We start from the raw sequence: 16,640 nt of genomic DNA, 5'->3' as shown, positions 1-16,640 counted from the left end.
GGGTCTTTTTTTTTGGTACAATATTTTCTCTTGCTAGCCAGTGTAAAGATGTTACTTGTTTTGCGAGTTATACAGCTAGTACGAAGTAGATGTTCCGTGGACCACTTCTCTGAAGTTTCCGTGGAAAATGTTGCGGAAGTCTTTCCGAACGGACTTGAGGTTGATTGCAACAAGAGTCATGGTTGGTTTGGAGAAAAGGTCGTCGATTTCTTCCAAAGATCTGCCCTTGGTCTCCACCACGAAAAGCAGCTGGTAGATCCATCCCAGAGCAGCGATTCCTCCGTAGAATCCCAAAGTCAGTCCAGTGTCGGTGAACGCGTTCCACATATCGGTGAAGTTGTAGGTGATGATGAAGGCCCACAGGTACAACGAGGCACTGGTCACGGTAACACCGTACGAACGCAGGTATGTTGGGAACACCTCGGATGGAATAACCCAGGTCAGACACGAGTACGAGCCGAAGAAGCCCATGTACAAGATGATACCGGTCAGGTACAATCCGAGCGACGCAGAGCCGTTGACAGGCAGTCTGTAAGAGATACCAACAAACACCAATCCGATGAAGAATCCTGGAAGCATAGCATTGGCCCAGAACCGGCGTCCACAGTAGTCCATGCACATGATGGCTGGAATGGTACCGAGAAGCAGAGCACCTCCTCCAACAAGCGACATGAACACAGAGTTCTTCTCGTCGAATCCAATGGAAGCCATCAGGGTCGACATGTAGTACATGACAGCGTTGACACCGGTGAACTGTCCAAGGAAAATCATCACTGTGGAGTAAATGAGCGATCTGCGGGCTCTGCTGTTGGTGATGAAGTCCATCCACTTGTGTTTGCTTGAGACGTGGGCGTCCTCGAGCTCTTCTTGTTCCAAAGACTGGATCATGTCCAAGAACTCGATCTTGGAGTTAATGTCCTCGATGTTTCTAAGACGTTTCCAGATAGTGTATGCGGCTCCAAGTCTTCCCTTGTGGACAAGGTATCTTGGGGACTCTGGAAGGAAGAACATACCGGCAAACAGCAAGGTGGAGAACACGAGCGACGAACCCAGAATGTATCTCCAGGCACCGTCCAGCGAATAGAACATGGCAGCAATAGCGTATCCGAAAACTTCTCCAAGAGCAATATTGAACTGGAACAAGGAAACCAGGTTTCCTCTCACTTCGGATGGAGAACACTCACCAACGTAGGCAGGGATGATGGATTCCAAACCAACACCAAATCCAATAAAGAAACGACCGGCATACAAACCTTCAACATTTGGAGTAGCAGCACACAAAACACCTCCAATAGTGTAAGAAATACAAGCAACCATAATAGACAGTCTTCTTCCCAGAAGCTCGTTCAATGGAGAAAGACAGATACATCCACCAATAGCACCCAGAGGCATCAAAGCACTCACAAGAGATTGCTCGTGCGAGGTAACATTGAGATCTGGAACAAGAGACACCTTGGCACCGGAAATGAGCGATTGGTCAACACCAGAAAGCATGCCTCCCAAAGAGGCAAAGAAGGCAAGCATGTAAACCATGTGTTTTCTCTGGCTAAAGTTGATGGTGTAGCCAGTTCTCAACACCATACGGTCCCACAAGGAGTTTGTATCTTCTGCTTCTTTTGCGAGGAGTTCCAGCTCCTCAAAACGAGCAGTGAACTGCAAGCCCTGGTCGTCAAGGGCCTCAGCCTTTCCTGAGTCACTCACGTTGGAGTGGATTTCTTTAAGGTCTTCCATAGTTAAGTACAGTACGGATTTTCTAGCGGCAAGCCCCTGCTATATAGTGGGTCGGATTAACTTGCGAGGGGGGAGGCTTAAACGTGTTTTTTACAAGGGGAAACAATAAGGGACAATGTGTTTGATTTGCAACGCGGAGCGAACGCATCAATTGGGAAACTGGATGAATCGGGCACAGGAAAAATGACGTGTGCACGCATAGATGGCGGAAAATTTGTTTTTGGAACTAAGCAAGGTTAAAAACCTAGCTCATCGTAGGGTTTTTCCGTTGGCACCGGATAAATTTCAGAATCTACAACAGGATTCGTTCATAAAGCTCGTCGATTGCCACGACTGCCAGTGCCCAAGACAACCCTTCCGTTTGCCCAATTTGTCTTGTTGGCCCAGCAAACATGCAATCGAAAGCTCTATTGTTTCTCCGCCGTCGGGGTTGTGGAGTGGAACGGGGGGTGAACAATAGGAAAAACCAGTTTTCTGAGAAACACCTTACACCGCACGTACAAAACAGGACTACAATAGCACAAAACCCGCGGTGCTTGGTAGTCACATTAGGGCCATGCACATCAGCCTCGACTTACGGGGTAAATAGAGTTTCGCTTACAGCGTGTATACAGTCGGAATATCTAGTTCGGACACCGGCTCAGATCAGAGTGTAGGATCCCCCAACGGTGATGTCTGCTCCTGTCATGTATGACGAGGCATCGCTGGACAAGAACACATAGATGCCCTTCAGCTCGTACGGAGCACTGACCCGCTTACCAGGGATCTGGCTCATCCAGAACCGGCGGTACTCCTCAGGGTGCTGGTCTAGAATGTCTGTCTCGATGTAGCCGGGAGAAACACAGTTGACCCTGGCGAAATCGACCCACTCAACCGCCAAACACTGTGCCAGTTTAACCAACCCGGCCTTACTGGCGTTGTACGGAGCCTGTTTCTGCGGGAAGTTGACGACGCTAGCCGACACAGACGCGGTAAAGACAATTCTGCCTTGGTCCAAGATGCCTGCGGCAACCTGTTTCTTAAACGAATTGGCGGCAGCCTGGGCCGTGAAATACGCCCCGTCCAGATTAACCGCCATCATCTTCCGATACGCGTCCTCTGGGTAGTCCTCAGCAGGGTACTCCTCGCAAATACCGGCGTTCGGGACCACAATGTCGAGTCTTCCAAAGTCCTTGACGACGGCCTCAATCAGGTCCTCATTGGCCTGTTTCGATGAAACATTGCACTGGTACGCCTTGTAGGAGACGCCCAGGTCGCTGAAAGTTTTTGCAACCTCCTCCATATGTTTCGAATTCGAGGAGTTGTAGGTGATGGCCACAGAGGACCCTGCCTCTGCAAGCCCAATGGCAGCAGCAAGGCCAATTCCCCGGGACCCACCGGTGATCAAAGACACGCGGTTAGCGAGAGAAAATAGCGTCTTGACGTGGGAGTTGTTGGGTTTGAACAGCATGGTGAAAAATCAGTTTGCAACATGTTTTTCAGTGTGGGGTAAGGGAAAAGGAACAGGGACTACCGGTGCGAGGTGTGGATAAATAATTACCGGCCCGTGCACAGATTTTCTGGGCAAAGGAAAAAAAACAAAAAATTGTTTAGTGGTTTTTCCCAAGATGAGTTCCACAGGTGTTGAAATCCAGCCGGCATCATCTTTCGACGAGCAGGATCAGCTGCTGATCAGACGGATCCGCCAGCAGTCGCAACTCAGTCCAGACAGCTCGCTGGAAGAGCGGATTCTGGAGAAGTTTGATCATTTTCTGGCCAAGCTGGAATCGAGAATCGAAACGTTTGAGACGTATTTCACCCAGCAAACGGGCAAGTCGAGCCACTACCACTACCATTTCTACGAAACCTTGGAGTCCATGAAGACCGCGTTCATCCAAAACAAACAAAGAAGTTTGTCGTCGCTCGGCCAAATACTGGACCGGTATTACGGCTCATTATTGAATGATATCCGAGAAACAGACTCTGGAGACTTGCACCAGAGAATTTTCACCGGACTGCAATTCCTGGACGAGAAAATCGACCAGGTCGAAAAGACGTTCAGCATTCCTTTAAGCCCGAACGAACATCTCACCGGACTGAAAGGAAAACTGTACAACTACGAAAAAGCTGTTGCTGCCGGATCAAAGAGGCTTTTACATTTTTACGAGCTTCCATTTCAATGGCGCGAAAACAAGTACATTGTGTTTGGCTACCGTTTCAACCCGTCACACACTTCTGCGCTCAAGAGTGTTGTCCAATGCCACAACGAAACAGCCAATATCTGGACGCATATTTTGGGCTCGGCTCTGATCGCATATCTAATGTTCTACCATTACCCTTCCACAGACGTTTACCAGCACTCGTCCTTCGGCGATAAGCTGGTCACCAATTTCTTTTTCGTGGCCTCCATCAAATGTCTTCTGTCTTCTGTCGTCTGGCACACGTACGACTGCATCGCAAAACTTTATCTGCGTCAAAGGTTTGCCTGTATCGACTACACAGGAATCACAGTGTTGATCACTGCCTCGATTATCACCACCGAGCATATTGCTTTGAAAGAGTACCCAGCCACGGAGCTCGGCTTCATTGCTTTCTCGTCGATTGCGGGCGTTGTGGGTGTGTTTTTCACCTGGTCCGAGTTCTTCGACAAACCAGAGTCGCGTCCCGTGAGAATTTTGTTCTTTATGTCGCTTTCGGCTCTCGGAGTGGCCGCTTTTTGCTCCTCCATCTTCCTGAGAGGTCTGACCTACTCTCTTCACCTTTACGTCCCGCTTCTTCGGAGCTTTGTCTGGTACCTTACGGGTGTCCAGTTCTACGGAACTCTGGTTCCTGAGAGATGGAGAAACGACGTTCACGTCGATGAGCACGATCTCTGCGACGAGACAATCTTGGAGCTGGAGAACTCCGGCAAGCTACAGGAGTATCTCGACAAACAGCCCGCCGTCACTGCCCAGCGCAAAAGCTGGCTGTCCATGTGGTGGGTCGACTACATTTTCAGCTCGCACCACATCTGGCACATCTTTGTGCTTCTGGGGATCCTGGGCCATTACTCGGCTCTCCTGGAGATGTTCTCTATAGTTAACTGAAATATATTTTATGCATCATGAGGAAGGCTCCACGTTGATTGGTTGCGAAGAGGAGTGTGTCGAGTAGTATGTTGCGAATTGGTCGTTGGACTGCGACTTGGGTTGCTGGCTGTGCGACTCGAGCGATGCGTGCGGCTGCAACAGTGGGGTGGTTTCGGAGCGTGCGGTGGGGGAAGAGGAGGATTGTTTCCCCACCGAGAAGACCAGGCAACAGGACGTGATGGCCGCCAGCACAAACATCCCGATGATCACTCCGACCAGTCCCGCAACAAACGGCAAATGGAGGTGGATCGGTCCATTCGACGAGTCAAGCCAGCTGGGGTCAATAGCCCGATCAACAAACACGATACCCGCAGATCCATCAATAGACAAGCCCTTGCGTAGCAACCGCACCTCGTGGTCGTTTCCTCCCTGGATACTTAGCATTGAGACGCCCGAGGTGAGCTCTCGACACGTAAGATTTGCCGAATCCAGCATTGTGGGGATAGTGTCTTCGCAATCTATCATCTTTTGTATGCTTCCAGGAGGAAGAACATGGAGCTTGGCAAAGTCTGCGAGCTTTTGGACTGAGCCACGGTCGACAGTGAAGTTTCCCAGCTGCAGCGACTTGGAAGTTGGGATGATGAACGAGTAGCCTTGGTTGACGAGCTTGTCCAGGCCGATCAATGATAAAACTTTCAAAAACTCTTCGCTATCGACAGTCGTCAACAGCTCCTGGACACCAATTTGCACAGAGCTTGGAAAAACAACAGTCTTGATAGGATGTCCGACTCCTTTATCAAACAAAACTTCTAGCTCCAAGGAAATCTCTGCTTGGGTATCGTTGATGAAAATGTCCCCATCTCGACGAAGAATTAGCTCTTCTCCCAAAATGGTGGTGACCGTTTTCTGTCCTTCAAAATCGTCGTAGATCAGACCGTTGACGATCATGTTGCCGATGACCTCCCGCAAAGTTTCTGGGTTCTCGCTCAAGTAGTCTAGTACTAGATCAAGTGTATCCCAGGCATCGGCGTTGGGCAGGAAAATAGTGTATCCAAGTCCATCGTTGCTCTTAAAGTGGAGGAAATCGAAATCCTTGAGGAACTGCAACGACTTTGCGCAGCGTAAAAACGGCGAAACAGCTGTCTCAAAAGGAAGAGGAAGAGACAGGTTGTCGTCGATGAAGTAAATGTTTGTATTGCCAACCTCAATTTTTTGAGAAGTGACCAGAACGTTGTGGTTAATCAGCACCTGATCACCATGTGTGATGATCTTGAGTTTCTGGCAATGTCCGAGAACTGAATTGGAGCAGTATTTAGAGTCCACCAGCTTGGATTCTTTAAGGTCGAGCTTTTCGCTGGAAAAATGGTACAGTAGGGTATTTTTGGATTCGGCCAGTTCAGTGGTTGGAAGCACAAATATGGTCTGGTTGAGCTCTGGATCGTCTATCAGGTCGGAGAGCTTGCGGAAATCGACCTCGTTCACTGAAGATTCCAAGTTGAGTCCCAGCAGATATTTTCTGGGAGTGAACACCGGCCGTGCGTCGTCGAATATGACCGAGTCGTACAAATGAACAATGCCATCGGAAAGAAGATAGTTTGAAAACGACGAGTTGGTGCCATCCACAACGATGTAGCTTCCCTCACCATTGGAGCTCACCTGTACCTTACGTTTGTGGAGGTTGCGAGTCTTGACGGGTGGAGACAGTCTGCCTCCGATGATTTGCGGTAGCACGAACGATGAGAGTAGCGCATTTTTGTCCTGGAGTCCGAATTCGGTATTGAGGTAGGCCAACTCGATCTCGTTCAGGTTCAGAGCCTCGTCCGACGGGAGAAGAACAGTCATGTTGGTCAGTTTGTGCGAACTGCAAAAATCGTTGGAAGCAAACAAAGTAGCAAGTGTTTGATACTCTTCGAAAACCGGGTCTGCTTCTTCTACCGATTGGAAAAACTCACACAGACTAACATGTGGCTCGAGGAAAGAGGAGATCCCCAAAACAACAGAGTTCACAGACCCTGCATGGTCCTCGCTAACCACAATCGAGTTATCGGCAAGAAACAAGTCGTCTCTATTGTCGAGCAGTATTGGCGACTGGACACCATCTTTCAGCACCGAATCCTCGAGAAAAAGCGTGTAGTATAGCTCCAATCCCCTGACTAGAGCCGAATCAACGGGTTTATCGATAAAATACCGAAGCACGGACTCCTGATCCAGTCGCACGTATAGTTGGTCTGGGTCGAAGGCCGAGTTCAAGGGGGCTAAAAACGTGATGTTTTCGAGTCCATTGACGTAATCAACAAGATCGCTTCGTTGCAGACTCAACAATAACTTGCTGAAATTGGCGTTATCTGACAAGACGTCAATTATCCTTGTTGTTGGGGGCGTGTCGTCATCGCCGTTGTTGGGGAGATCTGGCGCCAACGCAGACGCCCAGACAGCCACATAAAACAGTCCAAATACGGCCTGCCACAAGCAAATCAACATTTAGACAATCTGGCTTGTTCAATTGGAACGTTGGCTAATAGAGAGATATACTGTTTAGGTTTTAATTTAATTAAGATAACCCTCACACCACCTATATATAATTTTTCTCTAGTTTTAATCATTGATTAAAATAAAATGTCTGAGGAATTGAACGTGCAATCGAACGAGCAAGTGCTGGCCTCTGGATCTGCTGAGCAGACTGAGGAGGAGAGATTGGCTGCGTTGAAAGCAAAGGTACAGGAAATGGAGGAGGAAACCGCAAAATTGAGAGAGTTACAGCAACAAATCAACGACGAAGGAACGGACTCCAACGTCTCTATGACGGGTTCAGACTCGCATTTGGACTTTGCAGAGAGAGAGGACATTGACTCAAAGTCTGTGTTTGTTGGAAGCGTGGACTACGCATCGACGCCAGAGGAACTACACAACCACTTCCAATCGGTTGGAAATATCAATAGAATCACCATCCTTACGGACAAAGTGACGGGGAACCCAAAGGGATTTGCTTATATTGAGTTTTCAGACCCATCGTATGTTCAAAAGGCCATCGATGAGCTGAATGGCTCGGTTTTCCGTGGACGAGAACTGAAAGTCAGTGCCAAAAGAACTAACCTGCCTGGTTTTGGTGGTAGAGGTAGAGGAAGAGGCCGTGGTAGAGGCCGTGGAGGCTTCAGAGCAAGAGGAAGAGGGTTCAGAGCAAGAGGTAGAGGCGGATTCAAGCCATACTAAATGTATAACACTGTATAATATTACCAACCATTATAATTTTCCACGATTAGCAAGCTTGACAATCTTCTCCGATTCCCTTGCAGCAGTCATCCATGCACCGTGAGCACAGCCGTTCCCTTGTTCGGCCAGTGCTTCGCCGACAAACCGGACTCTTCCCCTGCCGTCGAAAATGTCCTGAGCGTCGGTCAGGGCTTCCAGGGCCTCGTCGATCAAATCGCCAACCGCACAGCCCAAATAGGAGCCTCTGGCATATGGGTCGTTATTCCACTCAGACTTCACCACGTCCTTCGCAATAGGAACCTGGGACTCTTGCAAGTTTGAGATGCTTGCCAAACCGGCACGGAAAATCGGCCAGAACTCTTCGAAAGAGTGCGTCTCGACGTATTCAGTGAGCGGGTTGGATGTGAGCGCAAGAATAACAGGCTTTCCAGTGCCTCTATTGATGTTTAGGAACAAAACCGGTAAGGTCCAGGGAGTTGGCGTTCTGTTCAGCACCGGGTCGATCTTCAAGTTGTCAAAAGTGACATTGGCGTTTGTTTGAACGGAATAAGTCATCTGCTCGTCGTTCTGAGGAATGCAGAAGAATCTATCGGCATCGGTTGGCCAGAAAGGACTGTCAAACTCGAAAAACACCTTTCCCAAGTGAGAGTAACTCAGACCCTTTAATTTGCTGGTGATTGTCTTTGGAAGTGGAGGGTTCCATTCGATATGGCCTTTCTCGCTCTTATCCTCTAGTTTCAACACGCTCAATGGAACGGAACAGATCAAATAGTCGCTGTAGAAAGACTCGACGTTTCCGGAGTAATCTCTGGTCTTCACACAGATCTTTCTTGTTTCTTCGCTGAACTCGATAGCGAAAACCACCTTCTGCAGCTTGATGTAACTGCCAACCACGTCCCTAGTGCCAACAACTTCATAAAGCTCCTCTAGCTCGTTGTCGTAAATTGTACGATATCCGTTGGTAACCATGGCGTCTCTGCCCAGATGCGCGTCGCCCGAGATCAACCGAGCACTCAAAACGTTCCACGACGAGCCGATCCACATCTCGTAGTATCTAAGCAGTTGCGGAGCCAACTTAATCTGGGTCTCGGTCAAAGTGGCTTTCTTATCTTGTAGATATCTCAAAGCAGCGTTCTTGACACTCACATCGTCGGAATGGCTGAGTTGGCCGCAAACAAATTGCAGATAGTCGCTCATCTCTTGAACAACAGGGTGCAGCTTGTGATTGTCGTCAACTATGCCCAGGTCTTTGTCATGGAAGGTGAACTTGCCGTTGTCGAAATAATACTTGACATTACCCTTTTCGATGGATTTCTTCAACAACGGATTGTACAGACAGTCGTGCATCCAGGAAGCACCCAGATCGAGCTTCAAACCAGACTCGGTCGTCACTGTGTGCAACCGACCACCGAGCCGGTCTCGTGCCTCAAGAATAATCGTGTCAATACCATTTTTGTTGAGCTCGATACTGGATTTGAGACCAGAAATGCCCGCGCCAATCACAATCGCAGAATGCATATTCGTAGACATGATGGAGGTTCTTGCGGCTAGTTAAATATCCCAAGAACTAAAAATTTAGGCGATTGCGGAGTAATAAGTCTGATCAATTATCCAAAACCAGACCACTCTATCGAAAATAAAACGGTTCGGGTTTCCTGTTTGAGAAATGACAGTCCATCTTTGTGATTTCGCGAAATACCTTTCTCTCCAGCAAGGAGCCAGATCTTCTTGACGTTTGTGGCCAGACGGCCTCCTTTAGTCAGTTCCATCAGATCCAGCTTGTCCGAGTAATAGTTCTTGGTGTTGACGATAAAATGCGAATGGTATTTTAGGGGGTCCCCAGGATACGACACAAACTTGCCCCCAAATCGTAAACCGGGCAATATAAACTGTCCGTACTGCTTCAGCTTCTTGAAAACGCAGTATGTCCGGTAGATCTCGTCCATATCCTGCTCTTGTGCACAAACGTACTCGTACAAGAGCGTTTCTTGATCTGGGGAGACGGTCGTTGTGATTGAGTTGGGCGTCTCATAAAACCCGCCGTCAGAATCGGCTGCTGTTGGGTTCGAGCAATCTGTATCAATAGCGCCAGCGAACTCAATAGCCTTCTTCTCGTACAAGTATAGAACCTCTTCTACACTCAAACGCAGGGGAACCCCCAATAACAAACTTTGTTGAGGCGCAATGGGAAGAGTACCTGTCAAGATCCCGGCAATCCCATATTTCTCGCGTAAAGAGCGTGAGTCTTCAGCGCTAAAAACAAGTGCCGAATCCCCAATAATAGATACACTGGCTGTTACCATGGTAATAATTTCCTCGTATTTATTTTCCATAGATACCCTACACCGCCTTGATGTACAAATATACCGTAATAATTTACACTAATTATCGAATTATACACGATGGAATATAATATTCCAACCAATCACTCTTCCTCAGAGCTCTCGTCCTCGTCATCATCGTCGTCATCCTCAGAACTCTCGTCGACCTCAGCGTCCTCGAATTGTTGCAACTTCTTCTTCAAGCTCTCAATCTTTTTCTCTTCACTATTGGCCTTCTTCTTCTTGCGCTGAGACTTGGAGCTCTTTCCCCTCACAATGTAGTTATATAGTTTCAGAAGAGTCTCGTTGTTAAGCTGGTCCATGTCCAACTCAATCTCTTCGTCATCTGCGAGGTCAGGAATTCCTTCCTTAATAATAGCAATCACATTCTTCAGCATCTTTTCGTTGATAGAAGCCATGGCCTCGCTGATCTCCTTCTTCATCTCATAAGTGACGTGCGTAGGATAGATACCGTTAGGCTGTGATATAGATTCTTTCCGCTTCTTTCCTCCTTTCTTTCCTCCCTTCTTTGTCTTCCGCTTTTTGAGCCATTCTTTTTTCATTTGCTCGTACTTCTCTTGTCTCATCTTTTTGAGATCTTGAGTCATACGCTCAATGTTGGCCACCAAGAAATCAATGGTTGGGTCGGTAATCGAGTCGACATCAACATTGAAATCGTCATCGTCCTCGAAATCGGAATCAAAGTCAGAAAGATTGGGTGGTGAAACAGGTGTGGATGGACGGTTTGTCCATTTTTCGTTGAAAACACTCTCCAAACGATGTCCCATAATATTAACAGCTGTTCCTTCTGGATTAAAAGCGTAACAGTTTTGGAACACAAGTCTCACATCTCTCTCGAATGCGTCCGCGTTTTCATACTCTCCGTTTTGCAACTTGCTTTGAACCGTTCCGAGATCCATCGGCTCTTTAACAACGTCAAAATAGGTCGGACAGTCAAGAGCAACTGGATCAACAGGAACCAAAAATGGGTACGAGATGGAGTCGTATTTCTTGGAGAAGAGTTCCTTGATTACCTGCTGACAGAAACGCAACTCGGCCTGGAACTTCTTCTTTCTTGGTCTGATGTCGTATGGCATGTCTTTAGGCTTTGGAGGATGGATCTCTCTTTTTGGTCTGCCGTTGTCAACAGCACTGTCTCGTCTAAGTTGTGGGACCTCGAGACCAGCGGTTGCCTTTCTTCTGGTTCCTTTTGTGGCAGAAGGTTGAGTTCCCGGAGGCAGCTCTTTAGGAGGCATGTTTAACATATGTTTTTCAAAACTGGCCTGTATGTTTCTAGCCATCTGGGAAATAGCAGATTCCTTTCCGTTGAAAGTGAAACAGTTATTCACCATCAGGTTGAAATCTTCAGTGACCTGTTCTGGGGTTTCGTAAGCATCCGCATTCAACTTCTTTTCTATGGTGGAAAGATCCATAGGTCTTTTGATGAAGTTGTAGTAGAATGGGATATTAAGCTTGACAATATCAACAGGATTGAGGAACGGAGACGCATCTTTTAAGCGTCTCACGGCCTTGACAGATGTAATGGCATGTTTCTTTTGATGGGCAGGTAGAGGATGCTCAGGCAGATTATTCATGTCTGGTTCTGCTGGAGGTTTTGGGGCTGGCTCCATCGTGGCAGGCACCATAGCCGGAGCACCAGTTTCTGGAGTGGCCTGCACAACAGTCGATGGCTGTGCGGGTTCCGTAGATTGGGGCTCGTCCAACTTGGGCTTCTTGGCATCGGGACTATCTAAAGTCTCTTGCTCCAAAGCATGTTTGCCGGGAACCTGGGGCTCTGTCGACGCCACCGACGCCACCGGGTCCTGTGGTGCGGAGGGAGTCACCTGCTCTACCTTGCCATTGGTTGGGATGTCAGAAACAGAAGACGTCTGGACGGTAGCACCTGTTTCTTCAAATGACATCACCTTTCACAAGCAACTTGCACTTTATCGAAATTGGCAGAAAAAGAAAATATTTCGAAACACGGCCGCGACTGAATATTTGGGAAATCGCGACATTTAAATAGCAGAAAATTTTTTTCGCCAACGAGACGACTTTGTTGTCAAAAAAAAGTTCAAATGTTAGTTTGCCCGGGTGTCACACGACCTTTGTCGATAATCAGAACGCCACCGGGGGTAAGAAAATAAAATGGTGGTGGGGGAGTAGATAACGAGTTATGTGAAAGATTTGATTATCTGCATAACAGAATGAAAACGAACAGTGGACAGGATAAAAACATCAAAGTGAGACTTTTCCCCCTCTTTCCGGGGATGGAGGCGCGCGTTTGGTAGCAAGACCGTTGGATGTGGATCTGATTAGTACAAGTCGGGCTGTGTTTGTCTGCGTTTAAGGTCGCCGTCGCCTCGTCTCCACGCACGCAGCTCCCGCATGTTGAGCTCCCCGAAACATGATTGTGTGCAGTTTTGCAGCATGGCACTCACCTCGCGTTGGTGCAGCTTGAACACCTCGTTCAACCCCAAAACGCTTCCTGCAGACATCGGCTTCCAGTTGATATTATCGCCCAGTTTACGACGCTTGGTGGACATTTCTATGGTGTTTTCGGTATAATCACGCTCGCTTCGGAGTTGTTCCACCAGATCATAGTCGTCCTCGAGGTATTTGGTTAAAATCAGGGACGTTCTTTCCAATTGCTGTGTGGTCTGGACAAAATGGAGTTGGAATAAAGGCGGTGCATCTTCTTCGCACGGCACAGGTAGTCGTCTATTCACATCAGACCAGTACGCAGCATCAAACACACACGACTCGCTTTTGTCCTTCATTGTGACCTTGGGAAGGGCTCGGCGGGCGTGTCTGGTTCCGAAAACCGGCTCCGAAACCGTTCGTTTGTGGCCAGGACGATGAATCTGAGGGGCAAGGTGATCAACACGGGTGATGTACTCTGTATTCTCGAACGGAATCAATCCGGGCTCGGAGAAATGATCCTCCATCCAAACCACCGACGAGGACGACTTGATCGAACTAGTAGCGGAAACGGTCGGAGACTCGATAAGATGCGGAGGAACAGCTTGCACTGTGTGGTCGTCAAACGAAAGCAATTGATAGTTGTGACTGGAAGGATCCGGAGTGTGCTCTGTTTTTGGAGCAACATCGTTTTCTTCTCTCAGAATGAGCAACGGGTTGATGGAAGACTGGGACGATTGCAATAGCTCAGAAGGATGCCAGTCGAACGGAGCAAGCTCCCCGGACTCGTGATTTGCAGCTCTCATCCAGTAATACGCAGCAACGCTGTCAGAAGTGGGTTCTGCGACAAACTCCATGGTCCATAGCAAATACGAACTGATGGACTACTGAATATATTAGAAAGCGATAAAATTTCTGCCACTATCAAAACGAAATTAGGTCCAGAGCCATCATCGCCCCCATGACATCGTTCCCTGTTGATTATGGTAATGGCCTTGCACCAGGGGAAAAGAAAAAAATAGCATGCGTTATCTGCACCAGATTTTCTGGAAACGGATAATTTCACAAACCAATTTGGTCCATGAACGCGATGTTTTGATGCTCGATGAACCAGAAAATACGCACGTTCAACTATAGGCTAGTAGAAAGGCCCCAAGTTCCGGTATTGTTATCCAGTTTATCGCTAATTGTGCAGAACGCTAAAAAAATAGCTTGCATAAGATGTCAAACCTGGCATTGGCTATTGTTTCGGACGTCAGTAATGCACCGCTTTATGCTGATGGATGGACGGAAACATTCTGGCTCGCTGTTCGGCATAAAATTTAGTTTGCTGTAATGTCATGCAACCGCGAGGCCTGTGCGTCGTGATGGGTCTTTTTGGAGTGTCGACGCGTCGACAGGAATCCGACTTTGACAAGAGTGAAAAATAATTAGAGTGGTTATAAACTATTAGAAAAACCTGTTAATTTGTTAGATGTTTCTCGCTTCTCGGTTTAGCGTCCGGCACGCAATTAAACCTCAATGCTGGAGACCGTTCGGGTCAGTTTCGCAACTGACAAGACAACAGGGCCTGGAACTCCGGTTTGCCACTAGTTCGCTCGTCCGGAGCGTTGGTGCCAAACCTTTACAACGCGGACCCCCCCACCGATTTTTCCACTCATTTCGGCCTATTCTTCAAGAAGCTCCCAAACCTGCGCCTGCTACGGCAAAGAAACAGCGCCATTCACAGGTGCAGATCCTCAAGGACCTGCTCTCCTACATATGGCCGAAAAACAACCCCTGGGCCAAGTTCCGCGTTGTTGTGGCTCTAGCCATGTTGATCGCAGCCAAGATCCTTAATGTGCAGGTTCCGTTTTTCTTCAAGTCTATCATCGATTCCATGAACATAGACTGGGTCTCGCAGGCGGGCGTGCTCCCCACCACCATCGGCGCAATCATCCTTGCGTACGGAGTGACCCGGTTCGGGGCCGTCTTATTTGGCGAGCTCAGAAACGCAATTTTTGCTCGTGTGGCTCAGAGTGCCATTATGGAGGTGGCACACAAAACGTTTGTGCATCTGCTCAACCTTGATCTGAACTTCCATCTGGCTCGGCAGACGGGAGGCCTCACCAGGGCCATCGACCGGGGTACCAAAGGTATTTCGTACGTTCTGACGGCAATGGTTTTTCATATCTTGCCAATTACCTTTGAGATCTCCGTCGTGTGCGGTATCCTGACATACAACTACGGTCCCTCGTTTGCCGCGGTGACTCTGCTCACCATGCTGGCGTACTCTGTGTTCACCATCAGAACCACAGCCTGGAGAACCGGGTTCCGAAGACAGGCCAACAAGGCTGACCAAAAGGCAGCCAGCGTGGCATTGGACTCGCTGATTAACTACGAGTCCGTCAAGTACTTCAACAACGAGGCGTTCCAGTCGCACAAGTACGACTCGGCCCTCAACAACTATAAGAACGCCTCCATCAAGGTTGCCACGTCGCTTGCGTTCTTGAACTCGGGCCAGAACCTGATCTTCACTTCTGCTTTGACGGCCATGATGTACATGGCGTGCCAGGGTGTGGCAGCCGGCTCGTTGACGGTCGGCGACTTGGTGTTGATCAACCAGCTCGTGTTCCAGCTGTCTGTTCCTCTCAACTTTTTGGGCTCTGTGTACCGTGAGCTGAAACAGTCGCTCTTGGACATGGAGTCGCTGTTCAACCTGCAGAAACACAACATCACCATCAAGTCCAAGCCAGACGCTCCACCGCTCAACATGCACGGCGGCGAGATCAAGTTTGAGAACGTCACTTTTGGCTACCATCCAGATCGGCCGATTTTGCGCAACTGTTCCTTCACGATCCCCGCCGGACAGAAAGTTGCCATTGTGGGGCCCTCGGGAAGCGGCAAGTCCACCATTCTGCGACTCGTGTTCCGGTTCTACGACGTGTCTGAGGGCCGTATTTTAATTGACGGCCAGGACATTAGAGATGTGGACCTGGAAAGTCTCCGGAAACATGTGGGGGTTGTTCCCCAGGATACCCCACTGTTCAACGACACAATTCTGGAAAATCTGCGGTACGGAAACCTCAACGCTTCTGACGAGGAAGTTATGTCGGTGATCGAGAAGGTGAAGCTCGACAAGTTGGTGACCGATCTGCCCGACGGCGTGGAAACCATTGTTGGTGAACGAGGCATGATGATCTCCGGAGGAGAGAAACAAAGACTCGCCATTGGAAGGCTGCTGTTGAAAGACTCTCCAATCACCTTCTTTGACGAGGCAACCTCTGCCTTGGACACCCACACCGAACAAGCCCTTTTGAAGACCATCCGTTCGGTTTTCAGAGAGAGCAACAAAACAAACGTCAGCATTGCACATAGACTCCGAACCATTGCCGACTCAGACAAGATCATTGTTCTTAGAAATGGGGAGGTGCTCGAAGAAGGAACCCACTACGGTCTGTTGGACCGCGAAACGTCTCTCTATAAAGAACTGTGGAACATCCAGGAACATCTCGACCTGGAGGGGGAGCTCGCCCAGGAGGAGGAAAAGGCTGAAATTTCCAACAAGGCCTGAGCATTGTACGAATGATGTAGTAAAATGAACTTATGGAACGGATACGATGCTGCGGGCTGTTTTGTGGGAACGGACATGCCTTTGTTTATGCTGGAAAAGTTTCCCACATACATTCTCTTGTTTTTTCCCAGCTATCAGGGCCAATCGACTGCTCGCTTGCTTTCTGGATGTGTACGCGCGCGCTCACAGGCCCAGATCGTCAACGTTCTGCTCCTATCGCGAAATTTCCCCCTGGCTCATCTGATCCTCCAAGTTCCAAAAAAGGTAATTTCATCATTATTGGGTTTTTAGCCATTCTGACTCCACCATTCGATTCTTCAACTCCTCTAGATCACAGCGCCCATGTCAATGACCTTC

The 16,640-nt window shown here is 48.6% G+C and overlaps 15 protein-coding genes across 15 annotated transcripts; 6 read left to right on the top strand and 9 right to left on the bottom strand.

Moving 5' to 3' along the window:
- Nucleotides 1-48: 48 nt before the first annotated feature.
- On the top strand, nucleotides 49-1,692 carry OGAPHI_000591 (uncharacterized protein; the record flags this gene model as incomplete). The annotated part of the gene is made up of 2 exons (XM_046207162.1): nucleotides 49-780; nucleotides 862-1,692. The coding sequence occupies 2 exons, from the start codon at nucleotides 49-51 to the stop codon at nucleotides 1,690-1,692; spliced, it is 1,563 nt and encodes a 520-aa protein (XP_046064248.1).
- On the bottom strand, nucleotides 76-1,731 carry OGAPHI_000590 (uncharacterized protein; the record flags this gene model as incomplete). The annotated part of the gene is made up of 1 exon (XM_046207151.1): nucleotides 76-1,731. The coding sequence occupies one exon, from the start codon at nucleotides 1,729-1,731 to the stop codon at nucleotides 76-78; it is 1,656 nt and encodes a 551-aa protein (XP_046064247.1).
- Nucleotides 1,732-2,371: 640 nt separating this feature from the next.
- On the bottom strand, nucleotides 2,372-3,181 carry OGAPHI_000589 (uncharacterized protein; the record flags this gene model as incomplete). The annotated part of the gene is made up of 1 exon (XM_046207140.1): nucleotides 2,372-3,181. One exon carries the CDS (start codon nucleotides 3,179-3,181, stop codon nucleotides 2,372-2,374), a length of 810 nt encoding a protein of 269 aa, XP_046064246.1.
- Nucleotides 3,182-3,338: 157 nt separating this feature from the next.
- Nucleotides 3,339-4,796, top strand: OGAPHI_000587 (uncharacterized protein; the record flags this gene model as incomplete). The annotated part of the gene is made up of 1 exon (XM_046207117.1): nucleotides 3,339-4,796. One exon carries the CDS (start codon nucleotides 3,339-3,341, stop codon nucleotides 4,794-4,796), a length of 1,458 nt encoding a protein of 485 aa, XP_046064244.1.
- On the bottom strand, nucleotides 4,029-4,757 carry OGAPHI_000588 (uncharacterized protein; the record flags this gene model as incomplete). The annotated part of the gene is made up of 2 exons (XM_046207129.1): nucleotides 4,029-4,530; nucleotides 4,627-4,757. The coding sequence occupies 2 exons, from the start codon at nucleotides 4,755-4,757 to the stop codon at nucleotides 4,029-4,031; spliced, it is 633 nt and encodes a 210-aa protein (XP_046064245.1).
- Nucleotides 4,797-4,811: 15 nt separating the features above from the next.
- Nucleotides 4,812-7,259, bottom strand: OGAPHI_000585 (uncharacterized protein; the record flags this gene model as incomplete). The annotated part of the gene is made up of 1 exon (XM_046207095.1): nucleotides 4,812-7,259. One exon carries the CDS (start codon nucleotides 7,257-7,259, stop codon nucleotides 4,812-4,814), a length of 2,448 nt encoding a protein of 815 aa, XP_046064242.1.
- OGAPHI_000586 (uncharacterized protein) lies at nucleotides 5,017-6,348 on the top strand (the record flags this gene model as incomplete). The annotated part of the gene is made up of 3 exons (XM_046207106.1): nucleotides 5,017-5,426; nucleotides 5,712-5,768; nucleotides 6,072-6,348. 3 exons carry the CDS (start codon nucleotides 5,017-5,019, stop codon nucleotides 6,346-6,348), a joined length of 744 nt encoding a protein of 247 aa, XP_046064243.1.
- Nucleotides 7,260-7,394: 135 nt separating the features above from the next.
- Nucleotides 7,395-7,988, top strand: OGAPHI_000584 (uncharacterized protein; the record flags this gene model as incomplete). Its single annotated transcript, XM_046207084.1, has 1 exon — nucleotides 7,395-7,988. One exon carries the CDS (start codon nucleotides 7,395-7,397, stop codon nucleotides 7,986-7,988), a length of 594 nt encoding a protein of 197 aa, XP_046064241.1.
- Nucleotides 7,989-8,018: 30 nt separating this feature from the next.
- On the bottom strand, nucleotides 8,019-9,518 carry OGAPHI_000583 (uncharacterized protein; the record flags this gene model as incomplete). The annotated part of the gene is made up of 1 exon (XM_046207073.1): nucleotides 8,019-9,518. One exon carries the CDS (start codon nucleotides 9,516-9,518, stop codon nucleotides 8,019-8,021), a length of 1,500 nt encoding a protein of 499 aa, XP_046064240.1.
- Nucleotides 9,519-9,595: 77 nt separating this feature from the next.
- Nucleotides 9,596-10,321, bottom strand: OGAPHI_000582 (uncharacterized protein; the record flags this gene model as incomplete). Its single annotated transcript, XM_046207062.1, has 1 exon — nucleotides 9,596-10,321. The coding sequence occupies one exon, from the start codon at nucleotides 10,319-10,321 to the stop codon at nucleotides 9,596-9,598; it is 726 nt and encodes a 241-aa protein (XP_046064239.1).
- Nucleotides 10,322-10,413: 92 nt separating this feature from the next.
- Nucleotides 10,414-12,231, bottom strand: OGAPHI_000581 (uncharacterized protein; the record flags this gene model as incomplete). Its single annotated transcript, XM_046207051.1, has 1 exon — nucleotides 10,414-12,231. The coding sequence occupies one exon, from the start codon at nucleotides 12,229-12,231 to the stop codon at nucleotides 10,414-10,416; it is 1,818 nt and encodes a 605-aa protein (XP_046064238.1).
- Nucleotides 11,903-12,331, top strand: OGAPHI_000580 (uncharacterized protein; the record flags this gene model as incomplete). The annotated part of the gene is made up of 1 exon (XM_046207040.1): nucleotides 11,903-12,331. One exon carries the CDS (start codon nucleotides 11,903-11,905, stop codon nucleotides 12,329-12,331), a length of 429 nt encoding a protein of 142 aa, XP_046064237.1.
- Nucleotides 12,332-12,624: 293 nt separating this feature from the next.
- Nucleotides 12,625-13,587, bottom strand: OGAPHI_000579 (uncharacterized protein; the record flags this gene model as incomplete). The annotated part of the gene is made up of 1 exon (XM_046207029.1): nucleotides 12,625-13,587. One exon carries the CDS (start codon nucleotides 13,585-13,587, stop codon nucleotides 12,625-12,627), a length of 963 nt encoding a protein of 320 aa, XP_046064236.1.
- A 617-nt stretch (nucleotides 13,588-14,204) lies between these two features.
- On the top strand, nucleotides 14,205-16,283 carry OGAPHI_000577 (uncharacterized protein; the record flags this gene model as incomplete). The annotated part of the gene is made up of 1 exon (XM_046207006.1): nucleotides 14,205-16,283. One exon carries the CDS (start codon nucleotides 14,205-14,207, stop codon nucleotides 16,281-16,283), a length of 2,079 nt encoding a protein of 692 aa, XP_046064234.1.
- On the bottom strand, nucleotides 15,176-15,484 carry OGAPHI_000578 (uncharacterized protein; the record flags this gene model as incomplete). The annotated part of the gene is made up of 1 exon (XM_046207018.1): nucleotides 15,176-15,484. The coding sequence occupies one exon, from the start codon at nucleotides 15,482-15,484 to the stop codon at nucleotides 15,176-15,178; it is 309 nt and encodes a 102-aa protein (XP_046064235.1).
- Nucleotides 16,284-16,640: the final 357 nt, after the last annotated feature.

The sequence above is a fragment of the Ogataea philodendri genome (assembly GCF_020536065.1).
Source record: "Ogataea philodendri strain CBS6075 chromosome Unknown scaffold10, whole genome shotgun sequence".
Taxonomy (NCBI): Eukaryota; Fungi; Ascomycota; class Pichiomycetes; order Pichiales; family Pichiaceae; genus Ogataea; species Ogataea philodendri.
Note: the sequence above shows the minus strand (reverse complement) of the source record. Positions and strands in the feature narration are given on the sequence as shown.